The sequence below is a fragment of the Camelus ferus genome, chromosome 2 (assembly GCF_009834535.1).
Source record: "Camelus ferus isolate YT-003-E chromosome 2, BCGSAC_Cfer_1.0, whole genome shotgun sequence".
NCBI classification, from domain to species: Eukaryota; Metazoa; Chordata; class Mammalia; order Artiodactyla; family Camelidae; genus Camelus; species Camelus ferus.
In genome coordinates this window covers 113,034,006-113,056,626 of record NC_045697.1, presented here as the reverse complement: position 1 = coordinate 113,056,626, position 22,621 = coordinate 113,034,006, and the positions used below count along the sequence as shown (strand labels likewise).

The 22,621-nt window shown below is 40.3% G+C and overlaps 1 protein-coding gene across 1 annotated transcript in view; it reads left to right on the top strand.

Moving 5' to 3' along the window:
• The first annotated feature begins 10,843 nt into the window (after positions 1-10,843).
• The window catches only part of TMA16 (translation machinery associated 16 homolog), a 30,860-nt gene continuing 19,082 nt past the window's right edge, over positions 10,844-22,621 (top strand). Inside the window, exons 1-2 of the mRNA XM_032465653.1 lie at positions 10,844-10,980; positions 21,443-21,555. Coding sequence (XP_032321544.1) covers positions 10,978-10,980; positions 21,443-21,555 — 116 coding nt within the window. The 5' untranslated portion in view covers positions 10,844-10,977. The remainder of the gene's footprint in view (positions 10,981-21,442; positions 21,556-22,621) is intronic.

The following is a 22,621-nucleotide window of genomic DNA, read 5'->3' as shown; positions in this document are numbered from 1 at the left end:
GTTGTGTGAGACTGTGGATTTTTTTTTTTTTACGACCTAGAAAATAGTGTTTTGCAAATTATCTGTAAAATATTTTAAAGTGTTCTGAGATTTTTTTTTTAGAGGAGGGAACAGAAATTTATGTATAAATTATTAATATTTCTGGTAGGCATTTTTAGTCTTTTAAAATATTTTTAAATATTTAAATTGAAAATAACCATGTAAGTATAAAGTATGCATCATTTGATAATGCAGATCACCCAATGAAGCTGTGAACACAAGTTAGTCAAATAAATCAAAGCCACGATATCACATTCTATTTTCCGCTTTTAGAAGAGGCTGTTACTGACAAGAGGCCAGCCCACAGTTTTTAAGCCAACATGCCAAAAATTCAGCTGTCTTGGAGCAAAGTCCATTACTCATTTTAGAAGTCATTTTGGAAGACAGTCCAACATTGTCTGCAAATAGGAGGAAATTATTCATTTATTAATTTTGTTTTATCCACATAAAAAAAGGATTAGCAAACCTAGGTACCTACCGGATCAGGGAGTTACCATGAGTAAAGGAATGCAGGGCTGGAGGGACCTAGACAAACTGGAGAATACAAGCCCACCTGAAGGCATTCAAAACTGAAAAACTTGTGAACATTTCATTGGAGAAAATGTATCTTCAGACTGCCAGTTTTTACCCCTGATTTAAGGTCTGTTATAAATAAACACATACATCCATAAGCACATATTTTGTTTTACCTTTGTTTAAATTTTTCACTATAATTTTTTCTCACTATATGAAAAAATACTTTTTGTAGTGTGTACTTCAAGTGAAAAGAAAATCTAACAGGATCACTAATACAAATAGCTACGGAAGGGAAAGTAAAAATAGCCAGAAGTGGTCCATGGGACTTCTGGGGAAATAGCTTCTAATTTTTTAAGAATTAAATGCTGGACATCGCTTGGAGGAGGTGCTGTATTTTAGTTCATTAAATCTCTTTTAAAGAGTATTGGACTTCATTTGAGCAGACAGCTTGGTGCTTTAAAAATGTTTAAGTTCATTAAGACAGATGCAAAGTGTGCTTCACTCTGTGTTAATACAAAACCATAATCGTCGGGTCTCCACCGATGGCCCCGAGTGTTGAGCAAGGACCCTCCACTGTGGTCAGCTTTCAGATGTGTGGGTCAGCCCTGTGGGAGCTGGGGACTGTTTGGTTTACTGCCGGCAGGTTGTTTGCCTGCTCTGCTCTGTGTAAGGTAGCCTTCTCTGCAGGGCTGTCCAGGCAGTGCCTCAGGAAGGAGGAGGATGTGGTTTACCTTGTTTGTTTTCTTGTTTGGGGTCACAGTCCTGTGCTGCCTGTTTTCCAGTGTATGAACATTGCTGTTGCTTTGTGTAGTGTGTCTACGTTTGCGGGTGTTTATGGCTACAGGGTAAGTCTCATTCTAACTATTCTATCATAGCTTCAGAACATGTATTTTTTTTTTTTTGAGGGGGAAGGTAATTTGGTTTACTTTTATTTATTTTTAGAGGAGGTACTGGGGATTGAACCCAGGACCTTGTGTATGCTAAGCATGCGCTCTACCACTTAAGCTATGCCCTCCCTGCAGAACAGCATTGATTTTTAATTGAAGTATAGTTGATTTACAAAGTTGTGTTAGTTTCTGGTGTACAGATTCAGTCATACATATATGTGTGTGTGTATATGTGTATATATATATATATATATATATATATATACACATATATATATACACACACATATATACACATGATGACAAATGCCCTTTGGTGCCAGGTGTGATACCAGGGCAGAGACACAAACACTACTCTCAGCTAGTAACCAGGGAAGTCGTCATTGAAGCGGTGAGCTTTGACCCAGGATTTGGAGCATGGGTATGATTTTGGTGAGTGTAAATATGACAGAAGGTCAAGACCACAGTTCTGAGAGCAGAGAGAGGGAGTTTCTGATCTGATGGGAAGGGAAGATTCACGCTGAGAACAGTCGGGGGGAAAGCAGGAAGTCAGATTTTGAAAAGGGCTTGAAACAGAGCCAAGTGAGTTGTTTTTGAGTTTTGTTTTGTTCTTTTGCTTTTGGGTTGAGGATGAATTGCTGTGGAAAGATTTGCATCATCTGACTGTCCTGACCATGGCCGTGTTGGGGAAAATTGTCCCCATGGTGTTGGGAGAGAGAAAATGGACATGGGGAAGGCGAGACTTGGTAGTGGTGGCCGAGTGAGGTGGTCAGGACTTCACCAGGGTGTTCTCTGTGCTGTTACCGCCACAAAGAACGCGGTCCTGAGACTGTCCCGGGAGGCGCATAGGCAGTGCCAGTCCTCCAGTGCATCCTGGGCCAGGCGAGTGAAACTCTGACTTCAGAAACACTGATGGAAAACTCCTGTGTCTGAAAAGCTGTGGCTGAGAACTTCGCTGTTTGCTACACGTGTGGTACAAAAGTGTAGCAGGAAATTAGAAGACCATTTGTGAATCATAAACACGGATTACGAGAGGGAAAATCACATTGCCAGAAGCAATTAGAGTGACGGTTTCCTTTGGGACTTCTTTGTGTTCCAATTATTTACGTTCTTTCTTTCAGATCAGTTGCCAAATGTTCTGTTTAAATTTTCTGTCCGGTTAATTTAGCGTGTAATGGAGATTATAAAGTGAATGAAATTCACCTGTGACTCCAGAAATTATATATGTATATATGTGTATGTGTATATAGATCTGGACATTAAATATGATGCTGGCAAGCAGAATTATCTGCCAAGATGGAGAACAAGAAGGGGGGAAAGCAGCAGACCTGCTTGGGGAATGTTTGCTAGGTCTGCGAGGACAGAGGACAATGCACAGCGGCAGTGGGGGTCAGGTCGGTGCGGGGGTCCAAAACAGCAGCTAAGGGACTATCTCAGCTCTGGAGGCTGGAGGGCCCCATCAAGGTGACAGCAGGGTTGCCCTGAGGGCGGTGAGGGCTGGATCCAGGCCAGGCCTCTCCCCTTGGCCGTCTTCTTCCTGCGGCCCCTTCCCTCTTACGTGTCTCAGGGCCTCAAGTTCCCCTGTCTATAAGGATACCAGTTATTTTGGACTAGGGCCCACCTTAACGACCTCCTTTTCATCTGACTGCTTCTGGAAACACTATCTCTCAGCAAGGTCACACTCTGAGGTAGGGGTCAGGACTCCAAGACATCTTCTGGGTGGGGGTCGGGGGGAAGGGACACAGTTCAAACTGTAACACCCGTCTTATTGTAGTGTGAGTCCAATATTCACATGGTGTCCTCCCTCACGCACATCCATGTCCAAATTTCTTCTTTTAATCAGGACACTAGTCATACTGGATTAGGGCCCCACCTTGAGTGATGACCTCGTCTTAATGAACCACATCTGCAATGACCCTGTTTGCAAATAAAGTCACATTCTAAGGTGCTGTGGGGTAGCGCGTGCACACTAGCACTGTAAGCAATCACCGGCCCTTATATTTTTGTTTGCATCAACACATCTCTAATGACACCATCAGCTTTGACCAATTTAATCATCAAATCCAGCTTTTCTCTATTTCCTTTTTTTTTAATTGGAAAAGTTTTAAGATAGATTGCTGTAAAAAGTTCCAACACTAGAGAAGAACAGAGTGAAAGGTTATTTTCCGAGCTTCCCCGGCTCAGTCCTGATCTCGTAAACTATTAACAGTTGATTGTCATGCTTCCTGATGTTTTCTGTGCTGTCTTTTTTCTGCATTTTGTTCCAGGTGGGATTTATTATGCACCCTGTCATATGACTCACTTTTTCTACTTAACAAGTCCAGAACATTTCCCACATAGGTACCTGCAGATTTTTAAAAAATTCTTTTTTGAAATAGCCGAAAATAATGATAATAGATCAGATAGTGTAGTGAGCTCAAGGATGTGGCCACCAGATGGCACTGGCGCAACGTGAGCTTTACCCGGGAGCCATGGACAGATCTGCATGGGGCGGGGAAAGTCGCTCAGTGCTGGTACCTTCCAAAGGTGATGGTGGTGGAGCCACTGTCCTGAAGGGGGGACAGGGGATCAGAGAAGAGTTTGGAGAGGGACTAGGGGTCTAGGTGGCATCAATCAGCAGCATGGGGGAGACTCTGGAACAGAGAACTCTGAAGAGACACAGTGGCTTGCTGTCTTTAACAGCCCCAGGGTTGACCGCACCTATGGCTGGCAGATGAAGGGTGATGCTTCACAGGGTATGCAAAGCGGGGAAACTCTAAATGGCTAAACATCTGCCCTTTGGAGCTATATTTCAAAAGATTGGATTGTGAAAATGTAAGTTTGGCACCAATCAGGCTTTTAAGCTGCTGGGTCCAAGCCTGCTGCGAAGAAATAAACAAGATACAGCTTTATACGGGACCACCTTTAATTCATTTGTGTAACAACTAGCTCCCTATGGAAAGACGTTCAAAATTTTTTCCATGGCAAAATATTGTCCCAGATAGAGCAAAAGAAAAATTACGAACCAACTTACATCATCTATGACAAAAAAGCTAATTATATTAATGTAATCAGGAGTCCTAACAATAAGTAGGATAAAATGGTAGAGGAGCACTGGCCCCCCCAAATCAACCCTGGAAAATGACAGAAGCCAGAAGGGAACTGGCGGTTAGAAGTCAGATTACAACTGAGAAGATGGGGACGGGTGGGAGGAGGGCGTCTGTGGCAGCTGGGGGAGCATCTGGAGAGGGTGCGACTTGACCTCAGCTCTCTCTTACTTCACCTTAGGAATGAGGAGCATCTGGCCTCCCCACATTGTGAGGCGCTAGCAGAGGGCACGGAGCCCAGCTGAGTCAGGAGAGATGAAACCTGGCGGAGGGTGACTGGTGCCTGGGATGCTCACGTCCCCTGCTCTCCTGTCAGCAGGGTTTCTGTGGTCCTGGAATCTCTCCTCTGAGCTTTGATCCTCCTTGTTCTCAAACGTTCCAAGAAGGACAGAGTTGACGGTGTGACTCTCAGCGCTTCCCCAGTAACATTACAGGACAAGAGAGCTGACTCCATCAGCAAAATACAATGCTACAAGTTCAAGGAAAATACAACTCCTCAAAGGTATATTTTAAAAAAATTTAAAAGATAATAAAATGGAACAACACAGGCCACATTAAGCAGATTTATTGCAGATGAACCAGTAATTTTAAATGAGCACTATATATTCAGAAGAGTTGAAGGATATGGTAATAAAGCAAAGGGGTACAGAATTATTTTAGAAAACAAGTGATATAGGGATGAGATTAAAAATAAGAGTTAAAATGAAGATGGCACAAGATGGACTATCTAGCAGGACGATTACATCAAAGGACCACAGGGTAAACTAGCAGATCAAATTAGGAACTCTCCAAGGGGCAGCAGAAATTAATAAAGAGAAAATATAAAAGATGTGCTAAAAGATCAGGAGAACAGATGATCAATATCCAGATAATGCAAATCCCCCGTGGGGAGTGAGTGGCCAAGACATGTAAGGAGATACCAATACCCAGACAACACTGCAGTAAAGCTGCAGAAGAGCAAAGGCAACAGAAATTATGAAAAGATTCCACACAAAGAGTAAACCACCCACAAAGGAAAAACATTAGACCAACATGAGACATCTCAACAGTAATAGTGGATTCAAGAGATGGTGGAGTACAGACCATGTTCAATATCTTGTAGTAAACTATAATGGAAAGGAATATGAAAAGGAATATATGTATGTTCATGTATGACTGAAACATGATGCTGTACACCAGAAATTGACACACTGTAAACTGACTATATGTCAACTAAAAATATAAAAAGACAATAGAGTAATATATTTGTGCTTAAAATTTTTTTAACACTTCTTGCTGTTAAGTTTAGCCTACAAACATAATGGTGCATAAAATATAAATGTGACACATCAAGAAGAATTATAAAATAAAAACAGCAAGGTAACCACCACTCAGGTTAGGAGTATCACTGGCCACTTATAAAAGTATTTGTAAAAAAATGTAGTTCATTTTGCCTGTTTTTGAACTTTATAAATGAATTTTATAAATGAAATTATACTGCATACATCCTTTGGTCTGTTACTTATTTTATATTGTGATTTAAAATTTATTTATGTTTACCATAACTGTAGTTCATTAATTTCTTTGCTATATAGAATTTATCACAATTTTTCTGTGTTTTGTTAATGAAAAATTAGGTTTTTTTTTTTCTGGTTTGGGATTATTACAAACAATACTGTTAGGGAAGTTTTTGTATATGTATCCTGAGAGGTATGTGTTGGAAGTTACTAGGGTACAGGTCTGGGAATAACACTGCTGGTTAGAAGATGTACACATTTCAACTTTCCAGATAATCCCAAAGTGGTTAAACAAAAAGCTTGCTCTTTGAGGACAGGAATAAGACAGTGATACCTACGTGTCACTAGTACCAATCCATATTATTATCATATTAAGGGAGTACTGTTCTATTCTTATTTACATGTATTTATAAAATCTAAAAAAATCTGAGTTTGTTATTTTAACATGGGAAGATAGTTGAGTAAGCACTTTTTAAGGTGATGATGGAACTATTCAAGCTTTCTATTCCTCTGTATCAGTTTTGATCAGTTATACTTTTTCTAAGACTTTTCCATATTATTTAAGTTTATTTGGTCATAATATCCTCTTATGCATGCATAACCTGAAATGGTGTCACCTGTTCCAATTCTGATACTAGTTAATTGGGTCTTCTCTAATTTTTTCAAGGGATCCTGCAAGAATGTATCAATTTATCATTCTTTAAAAGGAGCCAAAGTTCTACCTTCCTGTTCTTATTTGTGTGTGTGTGTGTGTGTGTGTATATATATATATATATTTGATTTCAATAATTTCTGCTGTTCATTCTCTTCCACCTTCTGTTTTGAATTTCTTTTGTTCTCTTCTAGCCTCTTGGTGTGGATTAGCTCATTAACAGTCAGCCTTTCTCCTTTAACATAAATACTTCAGCTCTAATACTTACACTAGGGGAGCGAATTGCTGCTCGTTTATCATAGCTCACAAACTTGGATATATGGTATTTTTGTCCTCATTCAGCCTCTAATATTTTCTAATTTCCACATCATTTCTTCTTTAACTCATGACTTACTTGAAAGTATAATTCTTAATTTCTGAAGCTATGGGAATTATCAAAGCTATCTTCTTCTTGTTGACTTCTGGTTTCATTGTACGGTGGCTAAAGAACACATTCTGTAGGATTTCAGTTCTTTCAAATTTGTTTGAATTTGCTTTCTGGCCCAATAGAGGATCATTTTTAGTAACTATTCCATATGTGTTTGAAAACACATGTATGCTTGCAAGCCCCTGAAGCAGCATTCTAAATAGATCATGAGGTCGGATTGGTGGTCTAGTCTTCCAAATCACTGAATATTTCATCAGCTTGCTCTGTTGTAATGGAGCAAGACATTCTGGGGCCTTCCTGGGACAGACCCCTCCCTCCACCATGCCCTCTGCCTGTCTCTTGTCTGTAGAAAAACTGTAGCCAAAGAATAAAATTTAATCAGAGAGAAAATGCAGAAATAAGGGAAAACAAATAAGACAAATAATAATAGTTTAGCCATTAAACAAAGTCATGAACCTTTAGTTCCTCTTCAAGGGCCATAGATCATATTCTGAGTCACATCCCTTGAGCTGTTTTGCAGAGATGAAACCCCCACCAGGTGGATGAAGTTAACTACATGATGACCAGGCTGGAGCCATGACAGAAGCTGCTCCATCTTACACAATTCCGAGAACTGGCCTTGAGGAAATGGGAACAAACTGACCCTGGAACTGAAGATTCACTGTACTGAAAGCAATCAAGATGACACTGATCAGACCACCACATGACCAATTTCAAGATGATTGTCGAAGCTGACGGTGCTGTTCTGCATGCAGCCCCCTCCCTCTGCCTATTCACCCCTGAAACTCCTCTTTAAAAATTCTTGCCCCCAATCAGCAAAGGGGAGTTGATTTGTTGGGACATGAGTCCATCTTCTCCTCAGGTTTGCAGGCTTCCTCAAAACAGCTAACTTTCCTTTTACCCAACATTTGTCTCTCAGTATTGGATTCTTGAGCAACAAGCAGTAACACTATTAATTACTAAAAAAGGTTATTTTTAACTAAGACAGTTTATTTTCTACTATTATTTGAAATTGTATCAGTTTTTCCACTATATATTTGGAGGTATATTACTAGGTGAATATAAATATATCATTTAAAATGGAAAACTTTTTATCTTTACAAAGTTAACTCTTCAAACTACCATAATACTTTTCGACTTCATCCATTTTGTATAACAATGTGTCTACGCTATCATTCTTTCAGTTAGTATGTGATTAGCATACCTCTTTCCATCTTTGACTTTTAATTTTTCTATCTCTTTATATTTTAGATATATTTCAATAAACATAACGGAGTTGTATATTTTAAATCCAGTGTAAAATATTCATTTTTAAATTAAGGGCAGTTAGAGGGGGAGGGTATAGCTCAAAAGGAAGAGTGCCTGCTTAGCATGCACACGGTCCTGGGTTCAACCCCCAGTGCCTCCTCTAAAAATAAGTCTAATTACCTCCCCACCCCTGCCAAAATAAAAAAAAATTGAATAATACAATAATAAACAAATAATAAAATATAAATAAATGAATAGAGGGCAGTTACATGGATTTAAATCTACCACATTTTTGTTTTTATTTCCCCAGCAGTCCTATGTTTTTCATTTTTATTTCATTGCTTTGAATTATCTGAAATTTTTTATCATTCCACTTTCTCTATTTGTTTGTATCTTATTCAAAGTCATACTTTGTTTCTATTCGTTTTGTGGTTACCCAAGAAATTGCACAATGTATTCTTATTATATCAATATCTAATGTTAAAACTTAACACTTGCACACACACACACATCTCAATATATTTGTTAAAGCTCAGGGAAATATCTCTAAAGATGTCTCCCAACTATCTGCAGTGGTTTCTGGGTGGCAGGGATGCAGGGCTCTGCATCCTGACTCTGCTTGTCACTGTGGTGCATGTACACATAAAATTATGACCATATATTGATCATCACCATTGTATTTTTACTTTGTAGAAACTCATTTTACATTTTTACATTTACAGTGTATTTGAACATAGTGCCTTGCCCATAATCAGTATTATTTAGGGGTTAAATCTGAATGGGGAACATATAAAATCTTTCAAATCCAAATTAAAATGAAAAAAAATTCAGGATATATCACTCTTTGGATTACTGGCAATTTGAAGTTAAGACCGAGGTAGAAGCAGGTGGGGATTTTGTAATCAGAAGTGCACTTGGTAACAGCTGAAGTAGCCAGGATGCCAATTTAATGCTTACTGGATTTGCAGTAACAGAACTCAGGAAGATTACTTGCACCGGGCCAGACTTGGGGACTGCGGGGTGGGTGTAAGTTGGCTTCTCAGGAAAATGGTTAGAGGAAGAAGTAGGGTGTGAACAATAGGGATTCACTGGACTCCTCAACAGAGTAACATCTCCAGAGTACATATTTCAAGGTTGACCTTCATTGTGCAGCTTCACACAGAACGCACTGTGTGAAAATGCCTTGCCCCTAGATTCAGGGATCTTGTGGTCACCCATTCTGGTTTACAGTTTAATCTTGCTTTAATGGCTACATGTGTTGATTAAGTACATGTACCTGCACACACATACGTAGGCACTCCCAGCTTCACCCTGCCTGTAGCTTCTTCCCGTGCCAGGTTTTCTCCTTTCATTCAGGTGACGAGATTCTCTTTGACCAAACTGTACTCAGGTTCCCCTGAACTCTTTTCAACTAGGCCTGGAATTTTGGATTTCCTGTTCTTGTCTATATTGTCCGATTTTAGCAAGAAAGTCAGTTTAGCCGGACTCCCCAACTCCTCCTTTATCTGTAACTCCTTTATCTGTAACTCATCAGGCTCCTGATCAGCCACCATCTTCCAGGTGATGTCGATCACACCCGCCTGCCTGCTTCCAGGCTGTTAGGATGGTTTGGCCAGAATGTCCCCCTTACCCCGGCTGTTTCCTCTTAATAATTTTCCATCCACCAACCTCCACCCTGCTCCTTGGCTGTAAATTTCCACCTGTCCACACTATAGTAAGAGTTGAACCCCTATCTCTTCCCCACCGCGGTGATCCTTATGCATACGGAGGCGCCCCTGGAATGAAGTCAGCCTGACCTTTCCTTACCAAGTGTCTTGAATAATTTATTTGGCTTTAACATAGGTCTCTGCTCAGTTTTTATTTTCAAAAGAGTACTTCAGAGGCCCCTACGTGTAGACAATATTAATTGTTGTTTTTTCCATTCACACGTCGCACTGTAATTTGAGCTGAGGGAGGGGCAGGGATATGGTGGTCATATTCCCAACCCCTGGCACGCAGCAGGCATTCATTCAACATCTGCTGAACGAATGTGCTGTCCACGGAATCCTAACAAGTGTAGACGTAACAAAGACTCACACATAGTGACGAGAGACAGAACAACTCGAGGTGAAGGAGCTCTGAATGTGCAGACGGGGCCTTCACAGGAAAGGACCCGAAGCTGGGGGAAGGCCTTGCTCAGGCGGCGTGGGCCCTGCGCCACCCGGCGGCCCCGGGCGCTGTGCGCAGCGGGCGGCCTCCTGCGGAGGGGCTGTGCGGCCCCGGAGATGCGCGCCCGGCGAACGCCCGAGATCCCACCCGGCCAGTGCCGGGAGCCCCGAGCCCAGGACGCGGGCTCACGCCCCGCACTGGTCCGGTTCACCGCCCGCCCCAGGTCCGCCCGCCCGCGAGCTCCTGGAGAGCCTTTACGCCCGGCAGGGGCGTGAGTCCACGGCGGCCCACAAATACCGGGTCTTGTTTCCCGCGACGTCTTAGGGTAGAGCACTCGTCTCGCCCCTTCCGGTCGGGTCCGCCCGGCTTCTTCCGCCCCTCGAGGGTTTGGCTGGAGTCGCCGCGTGAGTTGCGGTCTCTGCTGACTGTGAGGTTCCTGCGTGTGGGGTCCGAGGTCCCGGGCCGCGAGGACGTCGACATGGTGGGTCCCTCCCGCTCCCCTGAAACCACCCGTTTCTGGAAGGCTCCGGTCGGGGGCGGGGAGGGCGGCCGGCGTCGGACCGCCGGGAAGCGGGGTGCGGAGTGGGAATGGTGGGTGGTGGGGGTCCCGGGTTCAGGGCCGAGTCCGGAGGTGCTGCCCCCTCGCGGGAAGCCCGCGCCTCTCCCTGTGCCCACTCCCCACCGGGGTGTGAACGCGGGGCACGGGGCGGGGGGTGCCGCTGAACGCGGGAAAAAGGCGTGGGCGGCGGGGCCGCGGGGCCTCGCGTCCGTTCTCCACCCTCCAGTGACCCACACTCCGGCCCCGGACCCGGCCTCCACATCCCGGTTCCCTCCACCACGCTGAGACTGTTTTTCTTAAAAGTGGAGTGGATGCGAAAAAGCGTTTACATGACACAGTTAAGCATTAAGATCAACTGTATACGGGCTCTTTGTGTGTCTGTTATTCACTTTAAGAAATAAAACATAATAATAGTTTTTGAGACCCTCTGTGTTTCCCTTGAACCTGTAATCTCCAGGAGGTACTCAGTGATAAACAGGATCTAAATTCCGCTTGCTTGTCTTTCATCGTACAGCTTATGTTTGTATTCCAAAACTGCTACTTGCTTTTCTCACTTACGTTCTTGAGAATAATTCTTGATTAGGAACATGTTTATAAGTATTTTTACGCATTTTATACATTTCATAAATATAATTTAAACATTTTTCAGTTTCTGATAAAAACAGCTACATTTAAAAGTTTATAATCTGGTTAAAAGTTATGATACTCTGGTCTCAATGTCATCCGCCCCCTTTCTCTGTTGCTTTCCATTTTCTTTTTCTCCTTTTCATTGTGTTTTCGTCTTTCATATCTATCCACAGTCTTTTTGCTTTAGAACACACACGTTTGTGTGAATTCAGTCTTTTTACTTAGCACTGTATGCTATTGCCAACCCTTTTTAGTTTTCTCTCCTAGCCTTTCTTTTGCAGAGTGAACCTTGAAAGCGTTGATAATGCAATTGTGTGTGAATGATTGGGGGCTGACTGGCAATTGACTGTTTGTCGTTGACTATCAGAACTTCCCTTTTGTCAGGCTGTATAGTAGGAGCATTGTCATGAGTCAGGAAGGCAGCATACTGATCTGTTCTCATTGGCATATTTCCTGGGACACGTGGCTCTGCTGTATCTTCTCTTGTAAATTCAGCTTGTCACTGGAGGTTTTCCATGTAGACTTTTACATCAGTTGCTTTAAACTTCTTTCATACATCTGAGAATGTGGGCAGTGGAGTCCTGGAAGATGAGTTTGGCACCTGTCTTTGCTAAGTTATGGTCTTGGTGAAGTTACTTAACCCCTCTAAGACTTGGTTGTTCTGCTAAGTTGGGATAGTCATGGTGCCTGCCTCAGAATTGTGGAAATTAAATGTAAACCACTTAGCCCAATGTCTGGTCCTTAGTAAAATGTTACTTGTTGTAGTCAACTTTAGTAGTGTAGTAGTAGTACCTGTTGGTCATTTGTATGTCTTTGGAAAAATGTCTATTCGGGTCCTTTGCCCAATTTTTAATCAGTTTGTTTTTTTGTTATTGAGTTGCATGAATTCCTTATAGATGTATGTGTATATATACATATACATGCTTATAAATATGGGATACTACGTATCAGATGCATGATTCTGCAGATATTTTCTCAGAACTCTCGTAGGTTCCTTTTCATTTTGTTAATCGTTTATTTTGCTGTGCAGGAGCTTCTTCGTTTCATGTAGTCCCACTTGTTTATTTTTACCTTTGTTGCTTGTGCTTTCGGTGTCATCCAAACAGTCATTGCCAGGATCAGTGTCAAGGAACTTTTTCCCTATGTTTTCTAAGAGTTTTATGGGTTAGGCTTTACATTTAAATCTTTAATCCATTTTGAGTCAATTTTTGCCAGTGGTGTAAGACAGGGGACCAGTTTCACTCTTTTGCGTGAGAATATCCAGTTTTTCCAGTACCATTTATTGAAGAGACTGTCTTTTCCCCATTGAACATTCTTGGCTTGTTTGTCAAATATTATTAGTTGTCCATTATATGCTTGAGTTTATTCCTGGACTCCTGATTCTGTTCCAATTGTCTGTTTCTGTTTTTATGCTGATAAATTTAATATTAAAGAGATGACTCGCTAGTAAAAACTTGCTCCTGGAAGTTAGTAAAACTGACCAGAAACATTAATGAAACTCTACCTAGTATGCCAGCCTTTTTTGGAATAAAACTGCATGTACGTGGTTTTAAAGAAGAATCAAACAGTAAAATACGGTTGTCCATGAAGTGTATTAATTTTCTGTTACTGCTGTGGAAAAGTAATATAAATTTAATGACTTAAAACAACACAGATTCATTCTATTACATTTCTGAAGATCAGAAGTCCAAAAATGAGTTTCACTGAGCTAAAATTAAGGTGTTGGCAAGACTGTCTTCCTTCAAGAGACTCTTGTGGAGGATCTCTTGTTTTTTCCTGTTTCTAGAGGTTGCCTGTAGCCCTTGACTCTAGCCCTTTCCTTCATCTTCAAAGCCAGCAGTGTAGCACTTCATATCTGCCTTGAGAGAAGGCCACACCTCTCCTGCTGCCTCCCTTGTACAAAGTCCCTGGTAATTACATCAGGCCCATTTGGGGATTCCGGTATGATCTCCCCATCTCAAGGTCTTTGATGCGTCTCATGCCACGTATGGTAATACATTCACAGGTGTCGGGGAATTAGAGTGTGGACGTTTTTGGGAAGGATGGCATTATCCTGCCCACAACAAAATGTAGGTCTTGTTCCAACTCTGTTTCCTAGTTTGCTAGTGCAACTGACAACCGACTAGTTAGAGCAGTTCCTTAGATAACCGTTCAGATACTTCACATGAATGTACTAGCATATTCATGTGCCCCTGCGTTTTGGTCATACGTGATCTGAGAGAGCAATCATGTGAGTACAGAGAGGTCTACCCCTTGCTTGTTTAACAGCTGCCATCCTCTTGTTTGCTTTTCCTGCAGTTTATTTACTAGGTCTCTGATGGACACTTAAGCTGTTTTCATTCTTTTGCTAACACAAACACTGCTGCATTGATGATGATTAGTTATTTTGTATATGTGTAAATATGTCTGTGCATTAAATTAATAGAAGTAGGATTATTTAAGCAAAAGATGTGTGGTTTTTATCCTGATAAAATCTATCAAATTGCCTTCCAGAAGCTTGTACCAGTTTACATTCCACTTATTAATCAGACTGCTAACTCAGCCACACCCTCACTAATGCAGTGTTAATAATTTTTAAAAATATTTTTATACATTAAAATTTGTATTTTATTGAAGTTTTAATTTACATTTCTTTTAAGGTAAAGCACACATCTTTTCAACACTTTAAAAACATTTATATTTACTTTTTCTGTGGCTCGTTTGTGTTCTTTTTCCTGTTTTTATTTTAGGTAACTAATCTTTTCCTCATTGATTTCATAACAGTGCCTGTTACATCAGAGGTGCTTATTAAATATCTGTTCATCTGAGCTTGGCCCTAGGTCCTTTTCTTATTCTTCTGAAGAAAACCTTATTGTCTTTGTGGCTTTAAAGTACCACCTTTAACCCCAGGTTATCCCAAATTCGTATCTTCAGCCAAGACCGTTTTACTAACTGCCAGACTCATAAATTTATTTACTTGCTTTACATCTCTACTTAGCTGTCTCCAGGGCATCTTAAACCAGTGTCTTCAAGTCAAAATTTTTTTTTTAATTTAAAACTTCTTTTAATGAGTTTTTTTCCCGGGGTGGGGGCTGCGTAATTTGGCTTGTTTGTTTATTATGGAAGTACTGGCGATGTAACCGAGGACCTCATGCGTGCTAAACATGTGCTCTACTGCTGAGCTGTCCTCCTTCCCCCTCACAGGGAATTCCTGATGCCCCCGTCTCGTGTGCCATCTTAGTGAGCAGTGTTCTGGTCACGTGGTTGCTTGTGTTGCAGACCTGGGAGTCATACTTGATTCTTCCCGTATCCCACTGTCCGTGTTCAGTCCCGTCATTCTGTCTTCATATGCATCTCACGCCTTGCCATTTCTCTCCATCTTCACTTCACCACCCTTAATGCTTCTCAGCTGTCATTTTTTCTTAATGACCTACCTCAGTACTTCAGTAGTCTTGCTTCTGTTTGCTTTACCTCCTTCCAAACTTTTTCATGCAGCAGCTCACATCATCCTTAAGAAAACAAGTAGGTCTCAGTCACTTCCTCAGGGAGTCTTCCTGATTTCCCAAAGTTAGGTCCGCCTGTTAAGTGCTGGGCCATTTTCTGGCCAGCTATGTAGTTCCTCATGAGATAACAAGATAAACTATGTAGTTACTCATGAGATAACAAGGTTGTACACTGTATAGTTATTTATGAGATAACTAAGAATGTAAGCAAGTTCGTGTCTGTTTTTGATCCTGGAATCTCACTGCCTGTCCTAGTACATGGTAGTATGTGCTCTGTAGGTTTGTGGGTGTTTTTGTTGTTGTTGACAGTGAACACTGGTACAAGGTAAAGGTGTAGAGTGGTAGCAGAGAATGGGCGACAAGGTTAATTCTGACTAGATGTTGATGGGTAAGTCAGGACTAACAAAGTTGAGCTTGATGTTAGATTTTCGCATGAAAGATAAAGTCGGTATTCAAGAATTAAGATGTTTTCTTAATGCTAAGGAGAGTATTTATGAGCTTTTTAAAAATTATTTTATATGAATTATTTCACACTGTTTTAAAGAACTTTAAAATATTTTTTATTTATACTAGTTCAGTGTGCAGCATACTGTGGGTGCTCAGTAAAATGTTCACTTGGGTCCACCTCCCACTTTTATTTCTTTGAAACTTTTATTTTCAACCTGATAGGATGTGTCTGTAGTCTTCAGGGAGCTACACTGGGGGAGATGAGCGCAAGTGTAAAACTAGATGACTGGTCAGTGTAGTATATTAAGTGCTAAGTGTACTGTGATCTGAAATGGTTACGTATTTGTGGATAGCTTCACGAAGGAAGTGAACTTGAATTGAAAATGGTCCAGTAAGTTCCTTTCTGGAAGCTCTAGGTATTTGTCATTGACACTTGTTGACATCTTATTTAGGTTAAGCAAGGGAATTGTACTAGGATTTTTGGGGGTAGAGTTAACTGCAAAAAAAAAAAAAAAAATGGTGCAGATTCTCTTAGTAAGTCCATTACATTTCCATCATGTTAGTGATGTTAAGTGACTTAGTACATCATGTTCTAGAATTTATTTTGGTGTTAAGGGTATTTGGGATTTAAAGTTTATTATATACTGTAAGCTTTCTCAGTTGTAGGTGTGGCTTTACTCTTCTACTTTTTTTTTTTTTTTACGTATTCATACACTTTGGTGTACCTTAAGTATGTTTGGTGAAATGATCATTCTAGATTTCAGGTTATATTGAGAGTCTAAATGACATTTCTGTTTCTAGTGTAGCCTAGATTCTATGATGACTTTGATAGTCTTTTAGGAAAAGCTCCTTTTTGTTGTTTATGATTTTAACAGAAATACTTGAAGCATATTACCGCTGAAATACTTCTTTCTATTGCTGTTTTGTTTGAACAAACTAGTTACATGTTTTCTTTGCTAATCTCAAGTATGAATTCAAAGAATAATTTAGATTGAATTTCCTGAAGTAATCATTAAATACTGTATGTGAGAGACTTTTAATACTGGTTTTCTTAACTGGAATATTTCTGTGTTGCCAGAAACTTTTCCAAAGTTTCTGTTATTCAAAATAGCCTGTTAGTTACGCATATGAAAAGAAGTGGATTTTTGAAAGTTAAATTTGGCACTTTTTGAAACATAAAATACTAATTTTTTATTGAAAATACACCTTAATCCCCTCCCCCAGTTTTGTTATGTTTACATTCTGTACTCTTTTATGAATCGTCAGATGTTTTACAAAATAAATTTGGAGAACCCCTGACTGATGGATATTAATTGATTTTTAGAGCTATTTAGCTTGAATAGATTGTAATTAATAGATTAACTTTTTATTGGTAGGATTTGCCTTCACTTTTTCCCTGTTAGAGTATTTTGTTGGTTTTTTTGAAAAAAATTAATATATTGAAACATAAAAATGTTGTGAAGTTTAACGTTTTATATTACATAGTTTTGTGCAGTATTATATATTCATAAACTGCCTTGAGGCAACCTTTTCATGAATAAATTATCACAAGGAATCATTATCTACAGTTGAGTCAGAACGTAAGTTCAGTTTCTTTGCACTTTCTTTGTACAAAGTCTTGAAAGTTCTGTAACTGAGATCTTTTAAAGCTGTTCACTTTTATACTCCTAGGGTATCAAACTATTTCTTCTTCTAAAGAAAGTTTTTGAATCTTTTTTTTAATTTATCAAATTTATTTTTTATTATGGATATTGTTATAGCAGAATATAAAAATTAAATGATAAAAGTTTAAGAGTACAGTTTAACTTCATCTTTAAAAAGTTCATCTTTTTTTTTAAAACTATACATACTCAGGTAAAAAAAGGCTCTAAACTTATAACTTCAGAATTACATTCTAGAAATGAATGCTTTGGCCACCTAAAAGTTTATATTGACAAGTTGCATGCATTTGCAAATTATAACGCAGTATTTGTACACAGAATAACTATATATACATTTTACTTACATTGCTGATATATGATAGTTACCCACACTGTCTTGAGAAATGAGGCATAATATAGATGCAAACTAAGTAGAAGATCAGTCTCAACTACAGCATTTCTTTCACAACTGGTAAGAGATAATCCAGACATTTGCTGAATATAAAAAAAAGTCCCATGCTTCGTGGTCTCTGGGAATTCCAACATATTTTAGGTGACCCTGAAGGAGTTCACTGCTGTGCTCGCTGGTAAAGTTGAAGGAACTCTGGTCCAGAGGAGGGGACTGCCCTCCATCCACTGGCCTCAGTGCAGCTCAGGTGGAGATCTGACTGAGTGAGTGAGTGCAGCCGGGCAGTTTGGGAGGCCTGAGTGGAGGGGAGGGGACAGCACAGCTTTAACACGAGGGCCCACTCCTGGGAAAGGGACCAGCAGGACTTGGTGCTTGGTCCCCTGGCTGATTTGTAAAAGCCCCTTGTGATGTGCTGATTCTTGTGAGCTCCTCCAGGAACTTGAGCACTTTAGCAGCTCCGCCATCTCTTAACGTATAGACTGCAGGGATCTCTCTTTCTTTAGTTCTCGGATGAGAAAATTGATTTCCTTCCTCGAACCAGGTTGACCGTCATCAACTTTCTAGAAGTGTCAGCGAGGCTGGGTGTGTTTACCGGCTCCTCCTCTAGCCTGGCCTTCTTTACAGTTGTCTCCATCCTGGCGCGCTCCTTTTTAGCCACACAGAGCTTGTCAATGAAGTGGCATTTCTCCTCAAACTGTGCAGCCGGTGTTTTTGCCAGTTGCTTTTCATGTCTTCCATTAAGTTGACTTCTAACAGACTGAATAAGTCTGCAAGTAACCACCAACAAGGTGAGGACAGACCTCAACGCTGTCTCCCAGCGGAGGCTCTGGAACATGAGCTGAGAACACAGGCCATTGGGCAGCAGCAACACCGGGACCACACTCAGCTTCCTAAGAACCTGCCCAAAGCCAAGCTTCACAGAGGACAGCAGCCCCTCCAGGGCACTGATCCACCCAGGGCTCTGCCCAGTTACCGTGGAGCCACCAGCCACAACAAGCCCCAGGGTCACCCCAACATTCCACCTGGAACCCAGCCAGCAACTGACATCCTGGATTAGTCTATCTGGTCAGTGTCGGTGGGAAGGAGGGGGGTTGTCAGAGGAGAGGGCTGTAACTAAAATGTCATTTTCTCCATTATTGTCTAATGGTAATTTTTTCTTACCTCTTTCTTTTTGTGTTTATATCTGTATACAATAAAAATATAGTGAAATGTGCCAATATAAAGTTTTTGATTTCACAAATCTTTCAAATCCCTAACCCTCAACACTATCAAAAAGTTTTTAAGTCTTTAAAAGAAATTTTTTATAGACTGGGACATACTGCTGTAATGATATTATGCAGTTCTGTAACTTAAGTTTTACAGCTTCAGAGACTCTCTTTTTCTTGAGGTTTTTGTGACTTTTTTTCACTTTTTTAAAGCATTTTATTTGTGGGAATATATAGAATAAAGCTATCTTTTCAAAGATATGTTTGCTTTTTTTTTTTGGTTTTGCATTAGTTACCTCTTTAACAAGCTATCTCACAATTTATCAGCTTAAAACACAGAATTATCACAGTTTTTGTGGGTCATAGATCAGGCATTCCTTACCTAGATTCTCTGCAAGATTTCTCACAAGGTCGCTGTCAAGGTATGACCTAAAGCTGTGGTTTCATCTCAAGGCACGACTGGGGAGGATCCACTTCCCAGCTCACTCACATGGTTCTTGGTAGGATTCAGCTCTTTGTGGACTGTTGGACCAAGGGTCTCAGTTCTTCACTGGCTGTTGGCTGGGACCTCCCTCAGTTACTGGTCACATAGGCCTCTCCATAGGGCAGCAGACTGCAAGACAGCTGTTTCCATCAGAGGGAATTGAGAGAGCAATGGAGAGAGTGGGCAAGAGGAAACCGGAGTCCTTTCATAACCTAACCTTGGGATTGATATTCATTGCTTTTGCCAAATGTTTGTCAGTGAAGTGAGCCACCAGGTCCAGCCCATGCTCAAGAGAAGGGGATTTCACACGAGCATAGGTATCAGGAGGTGGGGTTCATTGGGGGCATCTTAGAGGCAACCTAGCATGGTTCTGAAAGTTTTTACTTGATTTATTCTTGCCAGGTGAACTGCATGCACAAAAATGCCTTATCGCACCTTTCTTTCTCCTTCCTTCCTCACTTTGATGTGTGCAGAGACACTCAAAAGAACGCACATACTCTTCTGTGATGGTTTCACTCTTTGTACTCCTCTGCCTGTAACCAACTCCCAGGGACATCCTGGATTTCAGACCTGGAGTTTAGTCTTCTCTGGTCAGATTTATCAAGAAGTGAACAGTAGATACTTACTGAATATTTTAGTAAATATTTGTGGAAGACATGAATACATGTGTGAATGAGGTAGTCATTTTAATTAACTCTGCCTGGAGAGTTTTACAAAGTGACTTTGAGCTGTGTCTTATCAAAGGACAAGTAAGGAAAAAGAGTTTGCAGGCAGAGGTAACAACAAATACAATCTCAAGAAGTAATAAAACAAGCTATGTTCTGGAAATGGTGAGGAGGTAGTAAGAATGGGATGAAGGGTCTTTTGAAGAACGGGGAACAGTGTTGGAGAAGCAGGTTGGGTGGATTGTTTTCCATGTTTAGGACTGAGGACATAACTGAGCGAGTGGAACTCTAGCAGAGAAGAAGGACTGTACTAACTCGTGTCTAGAAAGATAAACATTGTAACTTCCCGTGAAAAGAGGACTTGCAGTGAGAACCTACAGGCCAACCTAATCATAAAAGATCACTGCATTTTAAGACAGTGACAGTTTTGAAGAGAATATTTTAGAAACACTTGACCTTTTCAAGGATTGGGTATGTTAGACTCCCAGCTGTCCCCTAATAGCCTCTTTGTTTTTCGTCTCTAATCATGTATTTTTTCCTGAGAATAAAGATTGTATTTAATATTTTCCCTTATAGAATCTTCCTTTTTATATAACAAAGTTTTTCTTTGCTTTTCACTGGCTGGACTGTAGACCTGGTGTTAAGCCATTTTGAATTATATGGATATATATGAGGTTACAGTCCAGGGATGGTAAATCACAGGATGGAGGGAGTCTGGATCTCAGGGCTTTGTGGAGTGGAGCCTCCAGCTCCTGCTTTTTACATGAGAGGGCTAAACTTCATCTGGGTTAAGCCATTATTGTTTTGGCTTTCTATTACAGGGAGCCAAACAAAATTCCTCAATAATATAGGTCAGGTATAAGAGACAGAATTATGTAGGAATAAAAAAAAATTATTGAACTGCAGACAGCTGGTTTAGAGGACCTAGTTAACTGGCCTAAGGCTTGAATGGGAAAATAATTTGCTCCCTTTTGGAAGTGCTGATTTTGAGATGGCTTATCTATTTCCTCTGCCCCTAATTTCCTATGAGCCCAACTTTGATTTTGCTTTATTTGCTGCCTACCCTGTTCCATGCACAGCTTCTACAGTCAGGCTCCCATTAACATCCTGTGTTCCTTCTGCTGCCCCCTGTAACTTTCTTAGTTTCCAGCTGTGTGAGTCTTCTCACAGTCTGCACTCTCTGTATCTGCTTTGAAGATGGAACAGTTGAGGAACTGGGTTTATTGACCGTTTCCGTGCCTTTATTTTCTTACATCATTGGAGAATAGTTCTGAATACAGTTGACCCTTGAACACTGTGGAGGCTAGGGGCACTGACGCTCAGCAGTCAAAAATCTGCATATTTTAAATTTTTATTTCCAAAGAAAAGTTTTTGACAGAAGTCATTTATGTATCTGACTATGTTATATGTTTTTCTACATTTTAGCCTAAAGCACCAAAGGGAAAAAATGGAAGACAGGAAAAAAAAGTCATCCATCCATATAGCAGAAAAGCAGCTCAAATTACAAGACAGGCTCACAAACAAGAAAAAAAGGAAAAGTAAGTATCTTTTCATTGTTTATATTATGCATTGGTGAAAATCTCTCTTACGTGCTTATTCTTGATCAGTATGCCCTTCTTCCTTCAATAAATAAATAATGTCCTGTGCCCAGGGAAAACCATGAATAAGGATTCAGCTCTTAGAGTTTACCTAAAACAGATACATGAATATAAATAGATTGTGATGAGTGCAGTGAAGAAAAATTGAAAAGGATTATGGGTTGGAGAGTGAGGGGGAGGTTCTGTCTTACATAGGCTAGTCATAGAAGGCTTCTCTGAAGATGTTACACTTTAGCAGAGAACTGTAAGATGTGAGACAGTGAGCTGTGTGGACATTTATCAGGTGTATAGGTTAAAGTGCTTCTTAGATGTAGAAGATGAGATACAGAATGGGCAGTGGGATATGTTGGGTCTAGTGATCAGAGGATAGGTCACAGATAGGGACACAAATTTGGGAGTCATCAGCATCTATCTGGAACTACAAATCATCAGACTGGATAAGACCACTTAACTAATGAGTAAGATAAGAAAGAGAGGGTGCCAAGGGTCCAGTCCGGAGGCCCTCCACCATTTAGAGGTTGGAGAAAGAAAGAGGCTCCAACAGGTTAGACTGAGGAGGTGAAAAAAGAAGGTAGCATTTCAGAGAGAAAATAGTGATCAGTGGATGGCATTTGCTACTAAGATTAGAGCTGAGAATTGATTTAGTAATTTGATTTAGTAATGAGATCATTTAGTAAAGTGGAGATCACTGTATTATTTTTTCTTGAGTTATTAATAGTTGCTTTGGAAGTTACAACTAATATCTTAAAACTTAAAACAATCTAGTTCGGATGAAAGTCAAGTTAATTTCAGTAGTAGTCAAAAGAATTTGCTCTACCATAACTCCATTCTGACCCCCTCCTTTGTACTATTAATGTCCACTAAATTATATCTTTATATATTGTAAGTGCATAAACACAGTTTCCTAATTATTGTTTTTATGCAGTTGTCTTAAATTAGGACAAGAAAAGTGTTACAAACAAAAATACGTTCAGACTGTCTTTTATATCTACCTATGGGATTACAT